This window comes from Dermacentor andersoni, chromosome 8, assembly GCF_023375885.2.
Source record: "Dermacentor andersoni chromosome 8, qqDerAnde1_hic_scaffold, whole genome shotgun sequence".
Classification (NCBI taxonomy): domain Eukaryota; kingdom Metazoa; phylum Arthropoda; class Arachnida; order Ixodida; family Ixodidae; genus Dermacentor; species Dermacentor andersoni.
In genome coordinates, this window is record NC_092821.1 from 51,083,577 (window position 1) to 51,103,180 (window position 19,604).

At 46.6% G+C, this 19,604-nt stretch overlaps 1 protein-coding gene across 1 annotated transcript in view; it reads left to right on the top strand.

The window, feature by feature from the left end:
* The first annotated feature begins 12,717 nt into the window (after positions 1-12,717).
* Positions 12,718-19,604, top strand: part of LOC126526369 (uncharacterized) — a 30,219-nt gene continuing 23,332 nt past the window's right edge. Inside the window, exons 1-2 of the mRNA XM_050174289.3 lie at positions 12,718-13,035; positions 19,162-19,457. Coding sequence (XP_050030246.2) covers positions 12,972-13,035; positions 19,162-19,457 — 360 coding nt within the window. The 5' untranslated portion in view covers positions 12,718-12,971. The remainder of the gene's footprint in view (positions 13,036-19,161; positions 19,458-19,604) is intronic.

Below are 19,604 nucleotides of genomic sequence, written 5' to 3' on the forward strand. Positions count from 1 at the left end.
TGGCTGACCAGCTAGCCACATCCGTCCACGTGAACGCTGCAGACACTTCCACGACTGTCCCTGTAATGGACCTTAAGCCCTCCCTAAGAAAAACGCTCAGGGCTTACTGGCAGCGGTTGTGGGATAAAGAAACAGAAAATAAACCGCATGTTATCAAGCCATATCTTGGCAACTGGCCGCGGGTATCAAACAACCGCCGCACGGAAGTAACACTTTGCAGACTTAGAATAGGACACACATACAGTACACACGCATACCTCTTGTCAGGTGATAATCCACCCACGTGTGATAAATGTGGTGAGCCACTTACAGTGCTTCACATCCTGATGCATTGCAGGGAATTAGACGCAAATAGGAAAAAGCATTTTCCATTACCTAACCGGCAACAAATTCCACTTCATGCTCAAATGATTATAGGTATGGAACCTCTCTTTAAACATCAATCACTGTTTCAATTTTTAAAAGCTGTAGATAGTTTTCATATTATAGCCCCAGGAAATCCGTAGCACAGCATCTTAACAGAGGTTTCTGCTGCGGTAGCTGCATTAAAAGAAAGCACCTGCCTCCCAGCCTTTGGGCTCAAAGGCCTTAACGAGACAGATGTGCTATTTCCATATTCATGCATTTTAGCCCCATGATCACTTGTCATTCGAGCTATACCCACAGACCACTCCACGTATCACTGTCATAATTTTATACCTATATACTGTTTTATGCTTCTACGATAGCGATAATTTTAGGCCACTTTACAGCCATGCTACACCCCATCATCGTAACTCACCAATCAGCGCTTAACACATCATTATCAGTCATGGCGCTCTTTGGCCAGACCTGGCCCTTGCGCCACTAAACAACACACATCCATCCATCTCCGGCAATGACTTAAGCGTAAACAGTAACGAAATCACGTTTTAGATAAATAGCACTTATTACTGCGGTTGTCTGACCTCAGGATTTTCGTATTGTAGAAACTTTTTCCTATTTTTATACATGCTCACGGCAAGCGCATCTTCCACGCTTTCGGGCTGAAAAATGATGCTCCGTTCTTGTAGCACAACTAGCGTGAGATGCGGCAACTATGAAAGCCAAATAAACCGGTTTCCGGTCTTAGTTGACACACCTGTCTATTCTTTCACTGTGGAAAAGGCCCGTAACCCCACTCGGTCATCGGTACTGCCAACAGCACTACCATATAGTACCCACGTCAGCGAATGCAATGGGTCAATACAGGTGTATAGCTACTTACTTCTGCTACATTTTCGTGAGTGCCACCACGACACTAGCAATTGCCAACCACTTTATTGGCGGCTTCACGGCTCACTAATATTGTTACGTAGGAAGACGCCGACGAAAAGCTATATACAAGTATATCTACAAGGCAATACACCGCCCTTGGCGAAGAGGCAACAGCCCGCGCTGTCCTCCAATCGTCGGCGTCGTATTCACAGTGCTCGCCTCTTCGTCATCGCAAATACTGTTCCGTAGCACTACCCCCGGCGGCAAAAGTGCCATCCCGGAGCGACTAAAGGCCGGACTCGGAAGCAGTGTAGTAGGCCTTGAGCCTACTGACGTGCACGACATCACTAGATGCCAGAGTAGATGACGAGGTTGAACTCACAGGAGCAATTTCGTACGTCACAGGCGTCACCTGGCGGAGCATGTGGTAGGGCCCTGTATATCGCGAAAGGAGCTTCTCTGAAAGTCCGACGTGACGAGAGGGCGACCACAGGAGCACGAGCGCACCAGGCGAAAACTGTACGTCATGGTGGCGGGCGTTGTACTGACGCTGCTGAGTGGTTTGCGAGGCCGTCAGTCGAGTACGGGCAAGCTGGCGTGCATGGTCCGCGAGGGCGATGGCGTCGCGCGCATACTCGCTTGTTGAGATCGCCGCAGGAGGAAGTGCCGTGACTAGGGGCAAGGTCGATTCGCGACCGTACACTAAATAAAATGGAGAAAATCCGGCGGTGTCGTGCTGGGAAGAATTGCACGCAAATGTGACGTAAGGAAGGGCAATGTCCCAGTCGTGATGGTCCTTGGAAACGTACTTGGACAGCATATCGGTAAGAGTTCGGTTTAACCGCTCTGTCAGGCCATTGGTTTGAGGACGGTACGAGGTAGTCATCTTGTGGTGAATGGAGCAGGAACGCACAATGTCGGCGATAACTTTCGAGAGGAAGTTGCAACCATGGTCAGTAAGCAGCTGTCGCAGGGCGCCATGAAGTAAGATAATGTCACGCACGAGAAAGTCCGCGACGTCAGTGGCGCAACTGGTAGCGAGAGCCCGCGTGATAGCGTATTGGGTGGCGTAATCAGTAGCGACGGCTACCCATTTGTTCCCAGACGATGACGTGGGAAAGGGACCGAGGAGGTCTGATCCAACACGAAATAACGGTTCCACAAGGACGGTGATCGGCTGGAGATGACCGGCAGGTAGCACCTGAGGTGTTTTCCGACGCTGGCAAGTATCACAAGCAGCAACATAGCGTCGGACGGCGCGAGCGAGACCAGGCCATTAGAAGCGACGGCGGACGCGGTCGTACGTGCGGGTTACCCCAAGATGTTCTTCAGTGGGTGCGTCATGCATCGCAAAGAGCACAGTCTGTCGTAGATGTTTTGGCACGACAAGAAGAAGATCAGAGCCGTCAGGGAGGAAGTTCCTTCGGTACAGAATGCCGCCCTCGAGGACATATCGGCGAACGGATGCGTCGGTAGCTGTAGAGTGCAGACGCTCGATGAGTACTCGCAGCGATAGGTCTCGGTACTGCTCATCGGCGATGTTAGCGAAGATAGACACAGAGAAAATGCCCTTGGCGGCACTACTGTCGGCGTCGTCAGGCTCGTCTACCGGGTAGCGAGACAGGCAGTCAGCATCCTTGTGTAATCGGCCAGATTTGTAGGTGACAGAGTACGAATATTCTTGGAGGCGTAGGCCCAGCGACCAAGTCTTCCTGTAGGATCTTCCAGTGAGCATAACCAGCAAAGCGCGTGATGGTCTGTGACAACGGAAAAGGGTCGGCCATATAAGTATGGGCGAAACTTCGCAACCGCCCAAACTAGGGCCAGACACTCACGCTCAGTGATGGAATAGTTGCGCTCCGTGGGCGAGAGGAGCCTGCTGGCGTAAGCGATAACACGGTCGTGGCCGCGCTGGCGTTGTGCCAGTACTGCGCCAATTCCGTGACCGCTGGTATCAGCACGGACTTCGGTAGGCGCAGAAGGATCGAAATGGGCCAGAACGGGAGGCGTTGTGAGAAGGTCGATTAGAAGCGAGAATGCAGAGGCCTCGTTATCGCCCCACTGGAAAGGGGCGTCTTTTTTCAAAAGCTCGGTTAGTGGTCGTGCTATGGGCGCGAAAATTTTCACGAAACGACGGAAGTACGAACGAAGGCCGATAAAGCTCCGCATTTCACAGCTATATAAAAGTATATACAAGTATACAAAAGTATATACAAGTATATACAAGTATATACAAGTATATACAAGTATATACAAAAGCTATATACAGGTATATTTACAAGGCAATACGCTGCACTTGGCCAAGAGGCAACAGCCCGCGCTAGCATCTCATCGTCGTCGTCGTCTTCACCCTGCTCGCCTCTTCGTCATCGCAAATACTGCTCCGTAGCAATATTACTCTGACTGACTACCATGTTGATATTATTGTCAGAGTGTATACACGCGGCCAGTGGCAGTATATGCTCGGGTAATATTATACTCGATCTTAGTCATTCAATTCCCACTGTTCAAAGAAACGAAGTTACTGACGACGTTGGCTAGAAGTCCTCCTAATTCTCGCTATCATCAGAAGTATTCCACGTGTTGAATTGAATTCTGAGGTTTTACGCGCCAAACCACGATTTAATTATGTGGGACACCGTAGTGGGGGACTCTGGATTTATTTGTATGACCAAAGGATCTTGAACAATGCATGGTAAGCAGGCGTTCTTGCATTTCGCCGCCATGGAAATGTGGCCGCCTGTGTGAGAATTTGATCCCGTGACCTCGTGCTTAACAGCGCTACACCACAGCCACTAAACCATCGCGGCGGGCACCGCATTAGTTAAAAGGGAAGAATGATTACAACGTACCTTCGTTGAATCGGCAGCTTTGGGGCGCTCTCATATGTTGTTGCGCAATTCCATAGACAAGGAGATGGTCTTCCTTTATTTTGAGATTGTTTTATTTTCACCATATTGGCACATCAGTACATAAAGAAGTGTACCTAAATGGTGAGGACAGCGGGAAAAAAGCTGCGTTTTAGCGACTTGACTAGCCCGCCAACCCCTACTTACAAAGGCAGCAATGAAATTATTATTTAATATTATTATTTCTTTGGAAACATGTATACGTTTAACAGGAAAGGGAAAGCGAGGAGCAGGCTGGGAACTGCCAGCGAAAGGGGCACGACGCCTACCTAGTACCTACCCTTCAGAAAGGAGGTGACAGCAGCACAGAAATGTAAGGTAGGAAGGAGGGGAGTAAAGAGTAAGCTCACACAGAACCATTCAAAGCAATGGTCTCATCTAACTGTATAATTCACAACATTTTCACGTTTCAAAGTGCAAGAAAATTCATTATATCATAGTTAAAATACAATTTTTCGATAACTAAGCGTAAGCTTCCATCTGTTCGTTCAAACTTTTTTAATGTGCTCGGCACACAATACTGTAATACTTGCAGTCCATAATTAGTTCACAGCCGGGGGATATACCAATGGTTTGTATGTTTTGTTAAGCGTGAGGAGAGATTAGGAGATAGATTTGCTTAAGTGCGTATGTGGTGGCCTTTACGAAATAATTCGAACCTAAAAGCTGTCAAAAGGTGATATTCGTATAAGGATGTAACTTTCAAAACGTTAAATTTGGCAAATAATTCGGACATGTGCGCATTGTACGACAAACCTGGAATGCGAAGCAATTCATGTTTTTTTCTTGCAATATTATTAAGTTGGGCAGCAATTTCATGGTGGCAGTAGCCCAGACTACATGACAGTAACGCAGGGGAGGAGAGAAGAGAGCGCTTTATAGCAGAACCGCTTGCGGCTCTGGCAGTATGCATTGATATTTTGGCAGGATACCTATGGTGTTACTAAGTTTATTTCTTATGTGGTCTGAGTGGTATTCCCAGGACATGTACCCAGTATATTTTCCGATTACGAAAGGAATAGGAATATCATGTAATACTTCTCTCTCATGTGTTCCTTCTATTCATTTCGCATTCCCACGCATTTGATCGCGCTATTCGCTGGCCGGAATTAAATGATCACAATTAGAAACACCCAAACTCGCTGCTACTATATTCGGTAGTATTTACCCACTGCTCAAACTCACTCTATTTTATTATGCGCTAAAACGTAGCAAGCCTCCAGCCTCCTTCTGCCCCCCCCCCCCCCAAGCCTCGAATGTACCGCACAAGCAAAACAAAACATAATTCTCGCCATCAGCACACAACTTTCCCGCTTGAATGACATCACGTTAAAGTTACATCACCTTCGCCGCGCAACAACGCGCAGCTGGCTGATACATAACCGGTCTAGTTATGAACGTATGCGCTTCTATAGGCAGGCTTGGATAAACTTTCTTAAGCAAGAAGTATCAACGGCCGTTTTAGGTTTTGAATCTACCTAATAACGCTTACTTTTCACGCAAGCAAGAACATTCTCATCAGCGGTACAGGCCTGATGATGCCCACAGTGCTCGTGTTCACGACAGGGGCCATGGAGTGCATGGTAATGTTTTTATAGTTTTCATCTTGTGAGTACGTTTCTTTTATGACAAACTTTCTTGCTCTGAAATGGCACTGTGAATCAGGTTGGCATGTCAGCTGATAATCAGAGTATTATTAGGCAACAAGAATCAAACGTTTGCGTTAGGTGGCAAATGGCAGAAGGATGCAACTAAAGGTTTGCGCTCTTTCCAACTGGTAACTTTTTCTTGAGCACTTAGTTCATCAATAATATAAGAATCACGCACACTGACCAATATACACTTTAATAAATCAGTTTTCATGAATAACTCTAGAGTATATTCTGTTATGCCTATTGTTTTCTTTTTCTGGATGTGCGATTAAATCCGGTACTGTTCTTTTTTTTTGGGGGGGGGGGGGGGGCGCTGAAACAGTCTTTTTAAGAAAAGATTACCAAATATGAACGCGATTTTGCAGGCTTCGCTTACGGTAATCACCAATGCATTTTAAATGACTCACATCTGCGTCATGGCCGCATAACACGAGGACAGAAGAGTTTCAAGTGACTTTGGGCTCCGGCTTATCGAAATGTCATTTGCGAATTCTGTGGCTCTTTACACCAGCAATGAAATTGTTCATCTGCTGTGTGTCTAGGACGCAGGCAACAACGTTTCTTTGGTGACGAGGCCCGTGAGCCTATATCTTAGGAGATATATCTGAAAACGCTGAAATCCAGGCGACCGAAAACCTCATAACGTCATTCTCTTATATTTCTGAGGTGTGCTTTGGAGCCTGCAAGACGAATAACGTCATAGGTATCCTTGGAAAGAAAAGGTGGGGAGGGTGCGTTGGTTTTTTTTAACAAGCTCTAAAACTATCTGAATGCAAGATAGCCGTTGCAAACACTATCTCAAACTTCAAGTAACTCATCGCAACTGGGTAGTAATCATTGCCCGTAGCGGTGTACGAGTATTAGCTTTTTATACCGAATCGGATAGGAATCGCGTAGTGTCAGAAGCAAATGGAAATAACTATCGAATACTTCCCGAATAGGTCACGAATAATGTACAGCATTCTCACCATTATTATCGAACAATTTTCACATAGTGGTATTCCCACTATACGAAAGCTTCTAGTATTACAATCCACACTATGAAAAATTCTTTATTAGAAAGAGAGAGAGAGAGAGAGAAGGGAAGACGGAAAGGCAGGGAGGTTAACCAGACTGAGTCCAGTTTGCTACCCTACACGTGGGGAGGGAAATGGGGAGTGAAAGAGAGAGAGAGAGAACTTAGGTGTAGGATGTCTGTAGTCGGGCACTCAAGTCTGTTGCCCTAAGGTAGCGAAAAAGCGCTCGAACTGCTTTCTGGGCTGATTAACTGTGAGGCCAGGCTCCCAAGATTTTCGCTTCCGTAAATGGCCTGTCATCCAGTCTATTTAAGGCACACTGGAGAGTCTCACGTTTATTATCGAAGCGAGAACAGTGGCACAGAAGGTGACTGATGATCTCTTCACACTTGCACTTAGCGCACATTGGTGAATCCGCCATTCCAATACGATAGCTGTAGGAGTTGTTGAATGCTACTCCTACCCACAGCCGACACAGCAATGTTGCGTCACGTCGTGGAAGGCTCGCTGGTAATTTAAGTTTCAGTGATGGGTCGAGGCTGTATAAACGACACTTAGAGTTCTGTGGTGTATGCCAGCAACCTAACGTGATGGTACGAGCGAGACTGCGAAGCTCTCTTGCAGCGTCGATTCTGGATAAAGGTATAATGAGTGTCGGTGAGCCAGCCTGGGCACGTCGGGCAGCGTCATCGGCGAGGTGATTACCAACGATGCCACAATGTCCCGGCCGCCACTGAAATATAATATCATGTCCTCGTTCAGAAGCGCAATGGCAGGTTTCGTTGATTTGTGACACCAGCTGTTCATAATTGCCACGTCGTAAACTTCGGAAGCTCTGGAGGGCTGCTTTCGAGTCACAAAATATTGCCCATTTGTTGGGCGGTTCTTTTTCAATATATTCGACAGCAGCGCGAAGAGCGGCCAGTTCGGAACCTGTAGATGTCGATACGTGTGAAGTCTTAAACTTCATGACGACCGATTGAGATGGTAGAACAACGGCGCCCGTAGAATTTTCCGAGACATTCATTCATTCATAAGGAACAAAAAAGCATTGTGCTTGCAAACTCAGGGCTCTTCAGAGCATACGCGGTGATGCGTTATTATGCACACTCTTTAAAAGGCTTGTGAGCCATAAAAGGCTTGCGGGCCAATTCTACTCTGTGGATACCTTCGCGACCAATCCAGAAATGCTGATCGCTGGCTGCGATGGCAGGGGAACAAAATGAAAAAAGAATCATTTTTATCTAGTTTGCGTAGCACCGCCAGAAGGTGTCACTAGTGTATCAATAAATATAAATGTAATGCATTCAGATTTAATCCAACAGAATGACGTTGATGCTGCATCTTTAAATGGTACCAGCCAATACCCACTGTTGAATGCCAATGTCTAGACTACATTGTATTTCGAGTCCTCATGTTTAGAAAGAAAAAAGTGGCTGTCTGAGTGACGCACCGTGTTTTAGTATTTATTTATTTATTTATTTATTTGTGTGATACCCTCAACTTCCATAATTGTAGATTTCAGAGGGGGATGTTAGTCAACTGTGGATGGGATGAATATAATCGCATTGTGTGCTTCATTGTTATTACTAATCGTGTATTGTTGACGATGTGATGCATTTGAAGACCATTTGATATATATTTTCGAAAGGTGACTGTTCGATTCGAAGAAAATATCGGGTAGTGACTTCATTTCCAGTACCGAATCGAATAGGCCAATACTCGATTCGTTATTGGAAAGTTTAGATTGTTGCCCCCCCCCCCCCTCCACACACACTGAATGAATGAATAAAATTTACTGATAGGAAAGACAGAGAGGTCGGCCTGAGCTAGTGCGCTCTAGTCTGCTACTCTGCACTGGGGAAGTAGGAAGTGGAGTGAAAGTATTGGGATGGATGATGATGATAAGAGAAGTGGTGAGTGCTTATGTACATGAGACAGTTGTCTCGCTAGAGCCGCTCGTCTAGCTTGGTGTCCTGCAGAAACTTCAACAATACTTTTGTTGCACGCATTGAAATTGCAGTGTCAGGCCATGGGCCGAGGATAGCTTCCTCCGACAGTAGTTGTCTGCCAAAGCTGGCTAGGAAACTGTCGAACGTCCTTCGCTCCCGCATATATGCCGGGCAGTCGCACAGTACGTGTTGCAGTGTTTCGGGCATCTGGCAGTGTTCACAATCAGGGCTGTTCGATTGGCCGATGAGGTGTGCGTACCGACGAGTGAAAGCAACGCCGAGCCGAATCCTGTGTAGCAATGATGTTTTGCTCCGTGTAAGCTTCGGTGGCAAACAGAATTTACCGTCTGGGTCAATCATATGTAGACGTCTGTGGATGTTGTCATAGTGGGCTCTGTAAGCCTTTGTAAGGTCCTGCATGAGTGCCTTGATCATGAGTTGGTGTCAGGTCACGAGTAGGCAATCGGTACTTCATCAGAGGAAGAGGAGGCCGATCTTGCCTCACTGTCAGCGAGTTGATTGCCAAAAACACCACAATGGCTAGGCACCCATTGAAAGGTGATCACGTGGCCACTTAACTCGGCGTTGTGATGAAGTTCGACAATTTCCAGCACGAGCAGATAGTATGGTCCTTTCTTTAAAAAGTATTTTAGCGCCTGTAGCGCTGATTTGGCATCGCACAATATCGTCCATTTATGGGGTGTCTGCGTTCTCATAAAACGGACAGCCTCCCGAATTCCCGCAAGTTCCGCAGTTGTAGATGTCGATTTGTGGTCTAATCAAATTTTTCGAGTAATTCCAAGTCGTGGGATGGCAAATGCGGCCGTTGTGGCAGATGGCGTGACCGAACCATCGGTATATACTTGTACAGTCCCACTATATAATGTATATATATGGGACAGGGTGAGCTGCTTCAAGCCAATGGAGGAAACGTGAGATTTCTTCATACTTCCGGGTATCTGAAGCCTCACTAGTGGTCTTGGTAATGTCCACAGAGGTGTCGCGGGGATGTCGGTGGCCTGGAATCTTGCAGGTATAATGCTTGCGTGACATGCAATAGCTTTAGAAAAAACACAGTCAAGGTTGGTGCTTTGAAGTGTTGACACACACACTTCCTTAACACTCTATAAATATACATTCACAGGGTAAGACAACTATGAATATGCCCTATACAGCGCTCTCCTGCACTCTGCAGTCGTCTGAAAGGCAAGTACCAGTTTCGCGAAACAGACTTAACATTGGTGCGAAAGGACAAAAGGATCCATTGAGCGAAAAAGCAGGCGCCTGTAGCAGCAAAACGGAACCTAAATTCTCACTGGTTACGGCGCCACGTCACGTTCGCGGCCCGACGGAGCGGAGCGGCCGAAAGGGACGACTTATTGCCGAGCTGGCGGCAAGGGGTTGCGTGAGGTGAGAGGGAATCGCCGAGGCGCCGTGTAACCTTCGCTCACGGAAGCCTGTGTTATCCGCGCCTGCCTTGTGCGCGCAAGCTCTCACCTGCCCTCTAACTTCGTTTCGGTACTCGCTATAAAAAAAAATTAAGTTACATAAGCAGAATACACTCGGCAGAAGAAACGTCGGTGGTAGTGAGTTTCGAACATACCACCCCACAGCCGAGTGTCTTACCCACTGGGAAAAAACCGGCGCACCCTAGATAGCAGGCCACGTGCTCTCTGCATTAGGACATCGTGCTACTTGGACCGATATTTCCATTGCCAAGCCCAGCCTGACGAAAAGCGGTGACGTCAAAATCATCGCTGCTAACTCAGAAGCGTTCCCGTAAGATTCTATGGCAGTCGGACAAGGTAGCATGACGTCACTGATCAAAGTGCGCCTGCCTTGTGTTATCTAGGAGGCGTTGGCCAAGCGTCTCAGCGTGCTCGCTTGGCCGCGAGCAGCTCATCACTCGAAGGACCGGTCTGCGGCGTTCCACTGCACATTAATGCTTTCGAATCCACAGCTCACAAGAAGTGTTTAGAAGTCCTCGGATTTTAGTTTGTTACAAAATGGACAGGCGCGATTGTAATACTTTCCCCGATAACCTCAAAACAAAGCGAAGAAAACAGACGTAGAGAAAAATCTTGAATTTGAAGGTACATGATGTTTCCCGCACAATACCACGAACACTTACGAATAGCGCTTATGTATTCTGAAATCGTGTACCACAGCCCTTTCTTTTTCTTTTTTTTTATCAGAGAACATTCGTATTGAGGTATCGCTGAAAAATGATTCGTGTAGTACCTTTTGCATGTCAAAGTGCACTAACCTCAACCACGCGATTGAGATATTTTCAGGTATACTTGTTACGTTTGCTAAGATTCTGGCGACACAAGAATCGCAGTGTTTCACTTTAGTTATGGCTTAATTCGTAGGATCCTTCGAGAAGAACGTTGTAAAGAGGAACATCACGTTTTTCTGCTTAAATTCTACCTGAAACCTGGGATATTTTTCAGTAATAATCGATCTATTAGCGGTTTACACAAACAAAAAGTAGTACTGGGTACTTAAATGAAAAAGAAACATTAAGAAATATAGGAAACTCTGATCGTAAAAACACAGACTTGTATTGATTTCCAATAGCACAATCTACGCGTCTGCTTCACTTGTTTTTCCGTTCAGTATTATGCGCTGGAAAGCATATGAACCTGGAACAGAAGTTATGACTTTTCAGGCATTAAATGTGTTGTGCGAGACAATGCCTCTGCATATGTGCATATTGAAACAAAAAAAACTATCCCAAGTCCTGCCCTGACAGTCTTTAGGTAAGAGAAGTTGAAGTTAAACAAAATCATATTCTAGGCTTTTACGTGTGGAAACCACGGCATTATTATGAGGCATGGCGTAGTGAGGGACTCCAGAATAACTTTAACCACCTGTAGCCGTTAGACGTGATCCCAGTGCGCGCACATGGGCGTCGCTGTTTTTCGCCGCCTTTAAAATGCTGATACCGCTGCCGCCATCTCATCACACAACCTCAAGCTTAGCAGCGCAATGCCAAAGTCACTACGCCATCACCGCGGTTTTGTAGCTTATCGAACTTTGTTTGGTGTACAGTATCGAACACGAGGAATAAGGAAACCACCTGCTTTTCGGCAACATTACAAAGCTCTCACCCGCTGTAACAACTATACAGGGATCAGCATGGGAACAGAGAGCTTACGAAAAATGTGTCAAGTGGCAAAAGGACGTACAATTCTCTCAAGTTAGACACATGTGCAAAATATGACCGCTTTAAAAACAGGAAACGCTACAGAAATTTACACTGAATATCCGATACGTCTAATTTGTATTCGCCATGCCTTGGTACACAAAACACAGTTTGCAGTGACACAAACACAAAAACTGCGCGCTCAGAAGAATAAAACTATAAAACTGGTGCTGCACAATAATAATGCTGCCTAGTTTGCTTCGATGTAAAGTGATCTGTATGAAACGCAAGACTGTGTTCCAAAAAAGAGAACTTAATGGCAATGTATTGCGTGTGTGGCTCAACATTTAATCGACCACCAACCACTGGTTGAAAACTGAGTGGTATAACGTCTGAAATGACAATGTGTCCGCCTTGGCCGCGGATCCAACCCGCGACTTCCTGATCAGCGGGCGTACGCCAATGAAATTGAGCTACGGTGGTGCATAATCTTTTCTTCGAATACCAAATGACGTACTGGTTTCTGGTCCTCAAACGCGCGCTTTCAATGTGCGTACGACCCCTAAATGGTAGCGCTAAAAAACACATTTCTTGCCCTTTCACACAATTGCGCGGTCGAGAATTAACTTTTTTTTTCTGGCTGCCAGCCAGCAGAGGGACACTTGTGGGATCCGAGATCTCTTCTTGGCCTCTCGCAATCACTCCTCCATCCGTGCTCCTTGATAGGCGATCGCCCTCGCAACATTGGACACCGAAAAAAAAAAACCGGACCGAAAGCGCGCTATCTTTGACACGCGCTCGTGTTAACGAGAAGTGATGTCTCGCAGAGCCGCCGCGGTCACTTGAAGGAACGCGCTCGGCGCGGCGTCACCAACCGAACGCTGGTCCACTTTCGTCCGCAATACGCAATGCGTTTCCGGGATATATAGGGAGCTTGTGTTCGTGTGTGTGGCAGTATACGAGACCTTCTTTTTTTGTGGCCTCGGCAAACAGCGAGTTCATCAACAGCCCGCCCGTGCGCGTTTCTGTGCGCTCATCACCGTGTCCCAGCTGTTACCATGGGCCTCTTCACTCGAGCCGTGTATTTCTTCGCGGTCACGATGGTAGCGTCCTCCAGACCCGGTGAGTACGCATGCGCGCGCGCGCAAACTGTCAGTTCGAGCTACACCATGTGTTCACTGTAGGAAACCTCGCCAGACGATCTTCGCAAAGAGTCTGCGCAAGATGGCGTCGTGGGGCCCAGCCCAATCCAGCGTTGATTTCGTTGTTTCTCATCGGCTCAGCGTAGAATCGTGAACGAGTGCCATGTTCTGTCAGACACGAGCAATTATGCCGTATTTCTTTTTTTGTTGTTGTTGTTTTTGTTGGCGCTTGCTCCGCATGTTAGAGTTGGCTTTTCGTCTTTTTGGGAAGGAATGTGAATGCATGTCAGAAAAGACGTAACCAATAACTTCTCGGGCGTTTCTTGCACCAAAGATTGCGCTTTTACTTAGCTTGGTGCGAAAATGTCATAGATCGTACCAGCTAGAACCTCGTTGCTAAATGTATTTAAACAGTGCAGCAAACTATAATAAGGCGATCGATTTCGGCTCGTCAGTAACAATTTCTGGCTTTTATGGTATTGAGCAACATTTAATGAAATGGGCCAATGTAAAGCACATCTTCCAAGCTAATGTTGCTCTGCGGCTCGCAGAGACCAAAGTAGCGGCAAACACACGTGTCACACAAAGCCATCTCACGTGAAATGTTGTAGCGGAGTGACGACAGTCAATAATCAAAAACGATGTCTGTCTTCCTCCTCGACATCTCGTACTACGATCAACAATTCCTTTTACGAGCCACAATTTATAGCCGCAGCTCACGGGCACGCCCAACAATCGTACACCATCCTTTTCAGTCTACACGCAAGGGATTCGCTTCCCATAAGAGAGAGCTGAAAGCCATTCAGCGGAGTTTGGTCGTCGGTTATATGGGCTTGCGTTAATCGTTGCCATTGCATGCTACGAGCGATGCCTTGACAAGCACTCTATCAACTGCGTGCCACTGCACTCCCGTGTTCTATTCTTAACGTCTTTTCGTGTACATGCGCGCCTTTTTTATCTCTCAGACTCTCAGCCTTTGCTTTTCGTTTTTATCTTCTCTTTTTTCTCCATAGTAAAGCCTTAACTCTCTCTCTTTCTCTTACTTTTTTTTTTTATCTTTCAGTCTGCATTTACCTCTTCTCCAGCGCAGAGCTCCAAACTGGATGTTGGCCTTCTGGTTATTCTCTCCGCCTTTCGCGTTTAGTTTCTCACTCTCTCTTGTCTCTACAAACTTGACCACGAGCTAGTCTTTTTAGTTGTGCGAAAACGGGACTGCGTACCGTTCCCTAAGGACTGGGTTCGTCCTATTGAGCAATATGCCCCCGTGCGACCCAAAAGCAACTATCTCTGTTATAATATACGCCCGTTTGTTCTATCGTTGTGCTACTCATTTGCAAATATAGACGTTCTGGTGCAAAGCCATGGTTGCTTTTTCTTGCCGTGCAGGCTATGATTTTCTCTTCGTCCTATATGTTTACAGCAGAAAAGATACAAGAACTAAACGAATCATATTGCTTTCAGATTGTTTCGCACTGATTTATCCCAATTTCATGGCTTTTCTAGAAGATTTTTTCCGGGTTCATCCGTGTCAGTGCAGCTCTCTTGTGTGGATGAGACTGCTAACATAAGGTGTAATAATATTCTTTGAAAGTTTGAAAGTTATTTATGCGTCACTATGTGTAATGCTCTTTCTCTCGTTGAGAATTAAACTCTAAATATAGAATACGCCCACTTGTTCCATCTCTGCGTTGCTCATTAGCAAGCACTGAGGTACCGGCGCAAAGTCCTGTCTGGTTCATCCTGTCATGCAGTTTTAGATGTGTTCTTCGCCCTATGCATTTTTTCTAGCAAAGAAAACCGAACGCTCTGGTGGTAGCGACATATACAGAAGCAAACTAAAAAATAAAATATGGGGTCTTATGTGCCTAAGCTACGATCTGATTACGAGGCACTCCGTAGTGGGGGGCTCCGGAAATTTGGACTACCTGGGGTTCTTTAATTAACGTATTCACGGGTGTCTTCGCATTTTGCCCCCATTGAAATGCGACCACCGTGGCTGGGGCTCGATCTCGCGACCTCGTCCTTAGCAGCGCAACACCATAGCCTCTAAGCAACCACGGCAGGTACGAAGCAAACTAATCTCGCGCCTCATTACAGCAGTTAAATCGCAAAAACAAAATGCTGGAGGCTGTTTTCTCCGCTCCATTATGCAGGCAGTGGATCATACTTGATGGCGTTCTTACAACTCGATGACATTTCTACAATAGCCTGTCTTGATTCTTGCTCTATCATCACGCCTGATATGTCAGTCGCATTTCTGCGTCTGCATTGTACGGAGCTGTGTCTGTATATTCCACTGTTTTGTTGTTCAAACGCACTGTATGGCATTTCGTAAAGCGCACTCCTGCTTAAGGCCTCGAATACAGGCATGCAGCACCTAATAAATTAGTAAATAAATAATAAATAAACAGATGTGCTAGACAAATATCGTGTACCCTGTTTTCTAATCAATTCAGACAGCACAAGTCCGCAGTAATATACGTCTACAGTACCTTATTTTCGCCAAATCCCATAATACGTCTGCGCAATAAACTTGGCTAAAACTACGCAATCGCGATATCCACGTAGAGAAGATGCAATTTCTATTCTGCTCTCGCTCATTCACGTTTATATTTCAAAATATGTATGGTGTCTTTCGTTCCGCTTACACCAACCGTGGTGGCTTAACGTCTGTGGTGTTGCGCTGCTAAGCACGAGGTCACGGGATCAAATCTCGGCCAAACCGGCCACATTTCGATGGGGGCTAAATGGGAAAATGCCCGTATCGAGTGCATTGGGGCCACATTACGGATACCCTGGGGTTGAAAATTAATCCGTAGTCCCCCACTATGGTGTGCCTAATAATCAAATCGTGACTTTGGCAGGTAAAACCCCAGAATCCATTTGAATTCGTTCCGCTTAGCAGCGAGATTTTTTTGCCTTCCCCGTCATATAGTTTCCCTAAACACGAAGCATTGAAAAGAAACCATGTAACGCACATTTTAGGCTAAGAAATAGAATGCTTTGTCATGAACTGAACCCTTAAGATGATGGAGATGGTGCTTATTCAGTTTTATATAGAACACCCTCATGACAGAATTCTGACGCGCACGAACATGCTCAAATTCGGAGACATATTACGAAAGTGACACTGCACTGAGCAGCTTAAATCAATGCCTAAAGATGACTCCAATATAGACGCATGTATGTCGGAGTGCCTGCTGCAATAGTAAGGTACTGAGGTGAGACAGCTAAGCGTATCAGCAGGCGATCTCCAAGAGGACTATATGGGATACTGTGTGCGCTTAGCGCTGCTTATTCTGAATGCGAATCCCGCAATAACGAAGACAGTGGACGTCAGAAACGGATGTTCAAAAAAAAATTTCTGAAAATTTCTTATCTCGAGTACAAGCAAAGCGCTTGAACTTTCGGATCTTCCCGTGTTGGCACAAAAATGCCAAGCGTTACAGTGAGGGTGGCATATAAGCACAATACCACTTGTATTCCCATGACATATCGAAGTCTTGACGTAAATGACGATATACCGACAACGAAGCCCGTAAAGAGGAAGCCAAAGGTCGCGTTGCATCACACGACGCCAGCAAGGAGGCGTCGGCGGCTGGCAAAAGCACCAAGGAAAAACAAAGGCTACGAAACTTCTGGGCTCTTCTTGCGGTCAGATCAAAGCGATCACGAGCGATAGCTACCCTGGCGGCGTAACAAGAACCCCTGCGCTGGAGCGTCTGAACAAGGGGAAGCGAGGGCACAGATTGGCGAGGGGAAGCGGCGCGCAAACAGGCCGGTCAAGGTCGGACTGACTGCGTCAGCCAATCGCCCGGCTTCCGCTACTGCGTGGTCGCCTACAGTAAGCGGAAATGCTTGCTGCGTGGACACCTGGGGCAGAGTTCGCGAACTAACATCCAAGTTAAAATATAAAGAAGGCGAGGAACGCGAACAGTCACCTGCGACGTGAAAGACAAAATAAAACTAGTATTATTGCCTTGAAAATGAACTTGTGTATCCTACACGACGCATTGCTGGCATGTAGTAGCAGTACAAATTGTGAAGATAGTTCTTTTCCTCATTCAATCAAAAAGAGCAGGGTGCAAATGTCGACAGTACGATTCGAGAGACCGACACTGCGCTTTCATATTTTATGTTTTAGTTCGCTTCGTTGTATATGTTGCCACCACCAGAGCGCTCGGTTTTCTTTTCTAGAAGAAATGCATAGGGCGCTGAACAAATTCCAAACTGCATGACAGGATGAACCAGATAGGACTTTGCGCCGGTACTTTCGTCCAGTCTCATGGGCTGTTTGTCCGTGGGAAAGTCTTATCAATAAGTACTTATTACAAATTGTTCTTAAGAATAAAGATTACAAATAATGACGATATCGAACTTAGCTTTAACAAACATCCCGACCCGCCGTGTCATCTTGTGGTAACCACCTGCCCTCTCGAAGAGATTGAGCCCACGGCCCATTGCCGCAAGCTTGCTTGCACTGCGCATGTATGTGACCTCGTTCATAAGGCATGCGGTTATCACGAGGCGCTGCTGCAGGTATCGGTTGCCATGAACTGGCGCGTTCCTGGTACCGTATCTGAGCTGTGTACGTCAGATCGAATTGTGTTTTAAATACAATGTGTTTAACGCCTAGTGAGGGTGCTATTCCGCTTTCGTGTTACGTTTGCGTGTACTAGATATAAAGGTGGTCGATGAACTGCTCGTGACTATCTACACTTTAATAATGTAAAGTGGAAAAGGAAATATCAAAAACGGAAATTTTCTATTCTCACTGCCAAAAATATAATTCAACGGAAGCAACAGATGTGTCATTAGAAAAAAGAAAATCACCACCAAAGCACACTGTGCGGACGGTTAACTAGAGCAGTTGAGACATGCGGCCCCGGCGTCTATCCTGCGTTAATCCCGGCGGTTCAGTAAACGACGGCTTGGTACGCTGCCGAATCCTCGGTACGCATTTGCTGCTTGCCCTCGGCTGCACGGCCATGTTCTTGTGCCCAGGCTGCAGCATCGGCACTGCGTAGAAGAGCTCGTTCCTGGTTCTCCTCGCCGCGTTGCTGTTCGAAAGCTGCCTGTTACTAAGCAGTAGGTATGACGCGGGGCCTACTCATTTCGGAGACCGGGGTAAACTGCTGCGCAAACGCTCGGCCGCGACGGAGAGCAACGACGTCACTACTGGAACAGCCAATCGCGCGCCTCTCTCTTTTCTTTCGCGCATGCGCATGCGGTTGCGCCGAAGGAGTTTTCGGCGCACAGGCGACATACGGACATACGGACGAATCGGCTAGCCATATAGAGCTTCGCTGTGAAAATGACTTCTCTCGGTTCATGGTCAAAGACAGATTTGGTTTTCATTTTTTTTAGAGAAATTGTCCCCATCCAGTGAAGTGACAATTTTGTCATCAATATTGCGAGAGAAATTAAATTTGTTTGCGTGTTTACTCCGCTGAATTACCATTGGCGTGCAACTCCAGCAGCCACGTAAGTATAGGCACGTAGTTCTCAAATGCGCGAGCCAATGAGTCTTCGTCTCTGGATAAAATACATCTCCAATCAGGGTGCGTCCTGCCACTGCTAGCATGGCTAGACAAACTCGGGGAGTGGTTCATTGCATGCGTCACGTCGTGCGGAAAGTCTTGACGCTATATGTCTTACTGTCAATGGTCACATTTAGTAATTTTCAACTCGCGTGCTTGCGTGTAATTATACAATATGCTACAACAGTCATCCGAGCATTTGACTCTTTCGTAGTTCATGAAAGCATGAAATTAGTACAATAAACCCGTTAACAATGTTTTTTAAGCTAAAAAAAAGAAATAGACCAATTTGTCTTCTGAAATCTCAGAAATACATGCTAACCGAAAACAAAAGAGAAAAAAAAAGGATATATTACAAAAGGTGTCATACCCTTTCTGTTCTTTTTAGCCATGAAACATTTGTAACAGTGTAAAGCCCTGGGAACAAAATACGTGCACCTCAGGGTCATTTCTTCGAAGAACTTAGCCAACAAGAATGCGTCTGGATATTCGCAATGCACCTTGTACGCAAGTATAGTACGGTCCACGGGCATTGCTGACGATGCTGGACTACGTCTTTTTTCCAGCGATAAGGACCTGCAACGAGACCATCGAGCAGCAGGTTCACGAGGCCAGCTGCCGGCTGGTTGGCCGGCTGCCGGACCGCTGGCTGCTTCGCTTCGACTCGGTCGGGGGCAGCAACGAGTCCGTGCCGGTGCTGGCCCTCGTGTTCGGTCTGGCCGACCCCACCACCCACATCGAGAGCAGCAGGTGCTCGTCCGAGATGACCGCCGCGCTGGCGATGCAGGGCATGGCCAAGGTGGCACTGCCCGAATCTACGGCGCGCGTGTTCTTCGCAGCCAAGGCCAAGGTCACGGCAGAAGTGAGCAAAGCTATTAAAAGCGCTCGCCGGGTGCCCGCTCACGTTACGCTTGCGTTGTGTCGCAATACACACGAGGAAAGTCAGTGACGACACAACTGTTACAGAGCTCCTGACTTATCAACTAAGCATTGCAACATAGTAGTACGT